Raw genomic sequence first — 9,122 nt, 5'->3', positions numbered from 1 at the left:
TTATCAAAATAGTCTTATATATAATTTATTGTTTTTTGAACTTTATCGTAAGAGTAGAAAATCTTATTTAAAACACACATGCGGTGGAAGGAGGCTCATGTCTGGAGTCTACATATCCACTACTTACCAAATATAATAACATTAACATACCTGGAAAAATAAACTTCGATTACAATATCAGATATTGCGCAGAAGCTGCCATGTAAGAGAACTTCTATTTATTAGTCGCCTTTACCCCAGCCGCCCACTTGCCCATCCTTTTCATTTTATGAAGTCAGAGATGCCGCGGAGAGTTGCCACTGAGCTTGGCTCCTCCATTTTGGAGAGAAGGAAACCGTGGTCTTCCTCCGACGACACATGCACACGGATTTGTTTCCCACATTTCTTAAGAAACTCACAGTAGCGCATCTGTCGATCTCTCAGTATATCGCGCCCTCCAATAACCAAAAAAATAGGCGGAAGGTCAATACCAGAGACAGCAACTCCTTCTATCATCGGATTGGAAAAGGGATGATCTCTGTTGCTTTCCACAGGCAGGGCAAGTCTCCACAGGGCGTCCGACCGCTCCAAACTGAACACCGGCGAGTTCTCCTTCTCCGATGACGTACGCTCCTCGCCTCCAAAGTACGGATAGAGCAAAATTAGTCCCTTGATTTCGAGCTCCGCCTTTACCCCAGCCGCCCACTTGCCCAAATGATGCGCAATGTTTCCTCCTGCACTGTCGCCCGCGAGGAAAACCCTAGAAAAGTCGGCGTGGGAGCGCAACCACGGATCCGCTGATTCCGCCGCCACGGCCTGCAGTTGGAGCCACTGCAGCGCTGTAATGGAATCGTGGTAGGCTGAAGGAAGGCGGTGCTCGGGAGCCAACCTGTAATTCACTGAAACGATTAGTACGCCGAGCGTGGCCGCCCACATCTGGCATGCGCGATGCACGATGGGTGTTGCCGGGCTCAATTGGCAAAACCCACCCGCGTGGTAGTACAATAGTACGGCCTCTTTGCTCGTCATTTTGGGCGGCAAATAGAGGCGCACCCACAATCCAACTTCCTCGTCCAAAGCGACATCTTTATATTCCACATGCTTATAATTATCATGCTCTGAAAAGCCACAGCCGAAGGGAAATGAATTGTTGCCTCGGACGACTGATCCATGGCTGTAAAGCTTGATAGCTCCGTCCAGATCTTCGAGTAGCTCAGGACCTTTCTTCTCCGACATTTCTGCTTTCCTCCGTTGGCAAGAGGACCTCCGACTGTAAATGTTTGGCATATCCAGGACGTGGTGTTAATAAAGTGTTCAAAGACGTTGACATATTCCAATCAGTTCTTATTATGTTGAATTGGAATCGCCACAATTGAAAGAGTTGCGTTGAAGGAAGGTTAAGATACAAGTTGATATTTGTTTTTGGATCGTCCAACGCGTCACTCATATTCTTTAATCTATTTTGATTCTCTTTCTAGACGAGAGAGATAACCCTGTAGATTTGAAAAACAAAGTGCCTCTCCTCTAAAACCAGCTGATACAAATGAGTTGAACAGCAGAAAGAAGAAAAAAACAGTTATATAAAATAGTTCATAAATTACGCTACTCAAAACCTCATAAAGAATTATGATCCAAAGATATACAATGCTATTCAGATCCAGAAAAAATCTGCTCTGTTTTCAAAACAGAGTTTTCTGTTATTGCAGCTTCAGCAGCTAAAAAAACAAAATACAGAGAGGATAATATATAGAGATATATGATGCAGCCTCAGAAACAGTATGCTGCCCTCAAAAGGAAAAAAACAATAAAACAGATGTTTTACCCAAATTACAATTAAAAAAAAACTAAATCGTATCTTCTATAATAAGCATGCAACACATGCTTTATTTGCAGAGGAAAAAAAACTACGAATTAAAACAAAAACTCGCTAAGAATAGTCAAAGCTATCTTTGCCATGCATAGCAGATTTTTCCTTGTTGGAAAAGCAGGAATCTCCATCGCATCAATTATCTTCATACTCCCCCTTGATGCTAAGAGGGCTCACAATCTGATCTCGAAGTAACATAAACTGATCTCTTGCAACTGCTTTGGTGAAGATGTCTGCTAACTGATCCTTAGTGCTAATGTGCTTCAATTCAACTTCCTTCTTTTGTACTAAATCACGGATGAAGTGATACTTCAAATCAAAATGCTTTGTTCTACTGTGATGAACTGGATTCTTTGCTAACTTGATGGCACTTACATTGTCACAATAAACCACTGTAGGTTGAATCTGCTTCTCTCCAATTTCTTCTAAAACTTTTCTAAGCCAAAGAGCTTGTGTACCTGCTGAAGTAACTGCAACATACTCTGCTTCTGTGGATGAGAGAGCAACCATGCTTTGCTTCTTGGAACTCCGAGTAATTAAACCAGTCCCAAAGGAGAAACAATTTCCAGATGTAGACTTACAATCATCCATACTACCTCCCCAATCTGAATCACTAAAGCCAACAAGATTGAATCTTTTAGAAGATTAGTAATGAATACCATAATTTAGAGTACCTTTCACATACCTCAAAATTCTCTTAGCTGCCTTCATGTGTATTTCTGATGGATTTGTCATATACCTTGAAACAAGTGAAACTGAATATGCTATATCAGGTCTTGTGTGGGTTAGAAACATCAAACTCCCAATAATACTTCTATAAGTAGTCTCATCAACTAATTCAGCACCATCATTCCTACTCAACACAACTCCATGAGCACTTGGAGTGGAGTATGGTTTACAATCAACCATGTCAAACTTCTTCAACATATCTTTTGCATCTTTGGTTTGGCAAATGAAAATTTCATTTTTACATTGATAAACCTCCATTCCTAAAAAATATTTCATGAGACCAAGATCTTTCATTTCAAATTCTTTCATCATAGCAATTTTGAACTCATCTTTCATCTTAGAACTGCTACCCATATACAACAAATCATCAACATACAAACTTATAATAAGAATATCATTACCTTCTTGTTTGTAGTAAAGGGTAGGTTCACTCTTACTTCTCTTGAAGCCATTCTCCTGAAAGTATCCATCAATTCTTGCATACCATGCCCTTGGTGCTTGCTTGAGGCCATACAAAGCCTTCTTCAATTTGTAGACATGATTCTCTTTTCCTTTCACTTGAAAACCTTGTGGCTGTTCCACATATACTTCCTCTTCTAAGTACCCATTCAAGAAGGCACTTTTCACATCCATATGTTGTATGCTCCAATTCTTTTGAGCTGCTAATGAAATCAGCATTCTAATGGTCTCTTGTCTTGCAACTGGTGCAAACGTCTCTTCATAGTCAATCCCATACTTCTGTGTGAAGCCTTTAGCAACTAATCTTGCCTTATGCCTTTCAACACTTCCATCACTGTTATGCTTAGTCTTGTAGATCCATTTGGTGCCAATCTTCTTCTTGTCATGTGGAAGCTCTGTAAGCTCCCAAGTATCATTCCTATGAATGGAATCCATCTCTTCTTGCATTGCTTGCATCCAAACCTCATTAGTACATGCTTCTTCAAAACATGATGGTTCAAAATCAGCCTTGGTAAATAAAGCAAAATTAACTGTCTCACCTATTGGATTTTCTTCATGTGCTTGATTGGCACTCCTTTGATAAATATCACTCAAACTTTTTACCTTCCTTCTAGAACTTGGAGTTGAAGATGGACTTGAAGAATTAGATGAGGGGCTGCTTGGTGGATTTATAGCAATTGGGACAACAACATTAGTGGGCTGCTCATGATCAATATCATCATTCATAACAGATTTTGACTTCTCCATTTGGCCTTTTTGATGACCATAAACTCCCCCTTCATCAAAAATCACATCTCTTGAAACAATAAGCTTATTAGTGAGAGGATTATATAACCTGTAAGCTTTGCTTTCCTCACTATACCCAACAAAAATACATGACTCACTTTTAGCATCTAACTTTTGTCTATTCTGATCAGGTACATGAACATAAGCTAAACATCCAAAAACTCTAAAATGATTAACATTAGGCCTTTTCTCATACCATGCTTGATAAGGAGTCATCTTCTCAAGTGCACTAGTGGGACTTCGATTGAGAATATACACTGCTGTAGCAACTGCATCTCCCCAATAAGAGTTACTCAATCCCTTGGTTTGCAACATGCTCCTTGCCATTTCTACCACAGTGCGATTTTTCCTTTCAGCTACCCCATTCTGTTGAGGTGTGTATGGAGTGGTGAGCTGCCTCTTGATGCCATTCATATCACAATAATTTTGAAAGGCTCTTGAACAAAATTCTCCTCCACGATCAGTCCTTAAACATTTGATTTTGCACCCTTTTTCATTCTCCACAAGTGCTTTAAACCTCTTGAATGTATCAAGGGCTTCATTCTTAGTCTTCAAAAAATACACCCAACATTTTCGTGAGTAATCATCAATAAAAGTGATAAAATATGATGACTTACCCAAACTCTTTGTTTGCATTGGTCCACAGATATCTGAATGAACAAGTTGAAGGGGGCAATGGGCCCTCCATGCAGTGCCTTTTGGAAACCTTTCCCTTGCATGCTTTCCTTTTGCACATCCTTCACAAACCTCCTTGTGCTCTTCAACCTTGGGTAGACCAGCAACTAATGCTTGTGAGGTCAGAAGCTTCAAACTGTGAAAGTTTAAATGGCCATACCTTAAATGCCATAGCCAACTTGTATCCTCAAATGCTATATTGGCAAGGCTGCTATTATTTTCACCAAATCTCAATGGAAACATCTTATTTTTCATCATAGGAACAACTGTGACTACTCTGTTTCCCTGACTCTTATCAAAAATTGTACATTTCTTATTTTCAAAGACAACTCTGTAGTTCTTCTCACATAATTGTCCAACACTTAACAAATTATGTTTTAACTCAGGAGTGTAATAAATATCATTAACACTCTTCATACCTTCTTTTGTGTGGACCTCCATAGTACCTTTTGCAGCAACCACTAATGATTTATCATCATCGAGCTGAATCTTTGACTTGAAACTTTCATCCTTTGTTGAAAACAACTTCCCATTTCCTGACATATGGTTAGAGCATCCAGAATCTAGGTACCAAACATCTTTACTAGTATTTTCACCTTTAGAATAAGATAAGAATAAATTATCTGGAGGATTTTCATAACTTTCTTGAGCATAATTAACATTTTTACCTTCTTTTAATCTACATTCTCTTTCAAAATGTCCATACCTATTACAATGGTAACATTGAACATTCCTTTTATCAAATCTTCCTCTACCTCTGCCTCTTGAAGCACCTCTTCCTCTTGAGAAACCTCTGCCTCTACCTCTTGAATTATTCTGATTTTGACTTTTACCTTGGCTTTGATTGCTTTTGCTACTACTGCTGCCATCATCATTCTTTGTGATTTGTACTTTGGAGGAAAAGGCTTTCTCAACACTTTCTCCAAAATAATCTTTTAATCTTTCTTCATGTGAGATCAACGATCCAACAAGGTGATCGAATTGAAGGGTTGTCAAATCCTTACTTTCTTCCATTATTATGGCAACGTGATTCCATCTTGGTGTGAGAGATCTTAACACCTTTTTTATTAGAACTTCTATGTTCACAGTTTCTCCAAGTGTAGCCATCTTATTGACCACATCTTTTACTCTGACACAATACTCACTCACACTTTCTCCTTCTTGCATTTTTAAATTCTCAAATTCTCTTTTCAATGTTTGTAACTTAACAACTTGGACCCGATCACTGCCTTGGTAAGCTTCTTTTAGAGTCTTCCAGGCATCCTCAGCGGTCTTTGCACCTGCAATTATTGGAAATAAACTCTTGTCTAGAGCTATTTGAATATGAAACAATGCTTGAAAATTCTTCTTCTTAGCTTCCTTCCTTGCTGTTCTTTCATTGACTGGGAGGGCATTCCAATCAGCTGGCTCCTGGTAACCTGATTCAACAATCTCCCACAAGTCTTTTCCTATTAAAAATGTCATCATTTTTATACACCAATAATCATACTCATTACCATCAAATTCTGGAATGGGCAAGCTGTTAGAATTCGACATGATAATCTTTGGCGAAATTCGAACAACTAGATCTTAAACCCAAAATAAAAATACTTGCTCTGATACCAATTGTAGATTTGAAAAACAAAGTGCCTCTCCTCTAAAACCAGCTGATACAAATGAGTTGAACAACAGAAAGAAGAAAAAAACAGTTATATAAAATAGTTCATAAATTACGCTACTCAAAACCTCATAAAGAATTATGATCCAAAGATATACAATGCTATTCAGATCCAGAAAAAATCTGCTCTGTTTTCAAAACAGAGTTTTCTGTTATTGCAGCTTCAGCAGCTAAAAAAACAAAATACAGAGAGGATAATATATAGAGATATATGATGCAGCCTCAGAAACAGTACGCTGCCCTCAAAAGGAAAAAAACAATAAAACAGATGTTTTACCCAAATTACAATTAAAAAAAAACTAAATCGTATCTTCTATAATAAGCATGCAACACATGCTTTATTTGCAGAGGAAAAAAAACTACGAATTAAAACAAAAACTCGCTAAGAATAGTCAAAGCTATCTTTGCCATGCATAGCAGATTTTTCCTTGTTGGAAAAGCAGGAATCTCCATCGCATCAATTATCTTCAAACCCTTCATCCAGTTTTTCCTCTTCCTAGAGCACATTTTCAGCGGTTGCCTTGCTAAGGTGGATAGAAAATTACAATTTGGTAATGTATTGAGGATCATCTTCCTTTGTACAATTTACAAGAAAATTCGTTGCTTGTCCAACACATCTGCTTCATATTATAAGGAAAAATAGTCTTCTTTTAGGCTACGTAAGTTTATATAAATTAATGAATAATTGAAGGTATGTGTATTCTATAATAAATATAGAAGTTTAGCAAGGTAAATGTGAAAGAAAAATAATTAATCTTAAGTTTACTAATGATTGAATTGATATGGTATTGAAATTGACTACCTCCAGTTTAGTAAAGTTTAGTAAAGTACTCTTTGTCTATGGCTTGCTTTAAGATTAGAATGGTTTATATTGAATGAAGTCAAAGTCTAAAGTTTGGAACACTTGGATTTGGATTTTATCTCTATCTATATAAATATCTATGAAAATGTATAATGAGAATTTTTGTTGCTTTTGATTTGTTCTTGTTTTTTTTCTTATTTAAAGGTAAATGTATTTAAAAATACAAAATCGATAATATTTAAAATATCTTTAGAAGATCATTGTTGAATTGCAAGGGATATGTTCATCTAACCGACTCCTAAAACTTGGATATGATTGAAGAGAACAATTTTTTCCGCTATTTGAATGTTCATAAGAATAATATATAAATCTATATTTGTTTTAGAGATTGAACTGAAATATCATGAAAAGTTAATCAAAAGTAAATATTTTGAAATTAACATTTTGACAAAAGATAAATATTTGCCTCATGGCAGGCACTAAAAATTTATCGAACACAATACGGCACTCTTTTGAATTTTAATTTTTGGCATAACGTTTCAAACTAATAAATCATTTTATGAAATCCAAGAAAAAACGAGGATCATCGAGCCACGAGTAACGACAAATATTAACATGCAAAACTAATAATATATATTTCGCACAAGATGACTTCTATTATTATCCTTTTCAGGCAATGTTTTCATTTGATGAAATCAGAGATGACACGGAGGGCTTCAACTGAACTTGGCTCCTCCATTTTTACAAGAAGGAAACCGTGCTCTTCCTCTTCACAAACATGTACACGAATTTGTTTCCCACATTTCTCGAGAAGCCCACAGTAGCGCAACTGTTGATCTCTCAGTATATCGTGCCCTGCAATCACAAAGAGAATTGCCGGAAGGGCAAGAGCAGAGGCAGCGGCTCCTTCTATTAGCAGATTCGAGAACGGATGATCTCTGTTGCTTCCCACAGGCAGGGCAAGCCTCCACATGGTATCTGACATCTCCAAACTAAACTCCGGCGAGTTTTCTTTCTCCGAAGCCGTGCGCTCTTCGCACCCGAAAAACGGGTAGAGCAAAATCAGTCCTTTAATTTCCATCTCCGCCTTTGCCTTCCTCGCCCACACGCCCACGTGATGTGCAATGTTCCCCCCCGCGCTTTCGCCGGCAATAAACACCCTCGAAAAGTCGGCGTGGGAGTGTAACCAAGGCTCTGCTCCTTCGGCCGCCAGGGCCTGCAGTTGGAGCCAGTGCAGCGCTTTGATGGAGTCATCGTAGGCACAAGGAAGGCGGTGCTCAGGAGCCATCCTGTAATTCACCGAAGCGATGAGGACGCCCAGCGTGGCCGCCCACATCTGGCACTTATGGTGTATGAAGGGCGTTGCCGGGCTAAAGAGGATAAAGCCACCACCGTGGTAGTACATGACTACGAGCGCCTTGCTCGTCGTTTCAGGCGGCAGGTAGAGGCGCACCCACAAACCAACTTCCTCGTCCAACACCACGTCTTTGTATTCCACATGATTGTAATTATTGGGCTCTGTTAAGAGGGAGAATAAAGATGATTCATCTCCCCTCACAACTGATCCATCGCTGTATAGCTTAATTAGACCGCCGAAATCATCGAGTAGGTGAGCCTCACTCTTCTCTGACATTTCTGCTTTCCTCCGCAACTGTAAATGCATGGCTTGTTTCCAGGGATATGATGCTAAACAGGGCTCAACGTAACTGTCAGCCAGCTTGTCTTCCAAGAAGCTGACGTATCAAACCAGATATTATATGCCACACGCACATGTCTTTCGAGAGTGGTTCCAAAATTAATAAGCTCTTACCCATGAGATATTAATTTGGAATCGTGAAAACAAGTATAGTATTGTTTCGGTGATTTTGTTAGTCTCTAATTTAGTGGATTCAAGCGTCTTGTATAGAGACGTGATTTCTGATTGATGGAATCAATGAGTGTAAAGTGGTGCCCAGATGACTAAGAGGCAATTGTGTGCCGCGTCCGGATTGGTCTTGGGTTATTTTACGAAGCAAAATAGAATTCTTAAGCATCCGGATTAAAGGCTACGATATGTTTTAGGGAATTTGGGGTCCATGACATGAATTGGGAGTATAGAAAGGGTATTTATTGGTTTATAAGACCAAAGCATGATAATGCGATTGGCTAGAAGCATGGAGGGAGGTGAA

General features: G+C 38.7%; 2 protein-coding genes across 2 annotated transcripts; both read right to left on the bottom strand.

Annotated features, from left to right (window-relative positions):
- Positions 1–261: 261 nt before the first annotated feature.
- LOC131858759 (probable carboxylesterase 15) lies at positions 262–1,215 on the bottom strand. The gene has a single exon (XM_059212206.1). It carries the CDS (start codon positions 1,213–1,215, stop codon positions 262–264), a length of 954 nt encoding a protein of 317 aa, XP_059068189.1.
- Positions 1,216–7,636: 6,421 nt separating this feature from the next.
- LOC131858758 (probable carboxylesterase 15) lies at positions 7,637–8,617 on the bottom strand. The gene has a single exon (XM_059212205.1). It carries the CDS (start codon positions 8,615–8,617, stop codon positions 7,637–7,639), a length of 981 nt encoding a protein of 326 aa, XP_059068188.1.
- Between the last annotated feature and the right edge of the window lie 505 nt (positions 8,618–9,122).

This window comes from Cryptomeria japonica, chromosome 10 (genome assembly GCF_030272615.1).
Source record: "Cryptomeria japonica chromosome 10, Sugi_1.0, whole genome shotgun sequence".
In the NCBI taxonomy this organism is placed as follows: Eukaryota; Viridiplantae; Streptophyta; class Pinopsida; order Cupressales; family Cupressaceae; genus Cryptomeria; species Cryptomeria japonica.
The sequence above is the reverse complement of the archived record's forward strand: the minus strand, read 5'-3'. Positions and strand labels throughout refer to the sequence as shown.

Bases quoted from the DNA above. Each gene is read 5' to 3' on its own strand.
- LOC131858758 (XM_059212205.1), bottom strand. From the start codon at position 8,617: ATGCATTTACAGTTGCGGAGGAAAGCAGAAATGTCAGAGAAGAGTGAG.
- LOC131858759 (XM_059212206.1), bottom strand. From the start codon at position 1,215: ATGTCGGAGAAGAAAGGTCCTGAGCTACTCGAAGATCTGGACGGAGCT.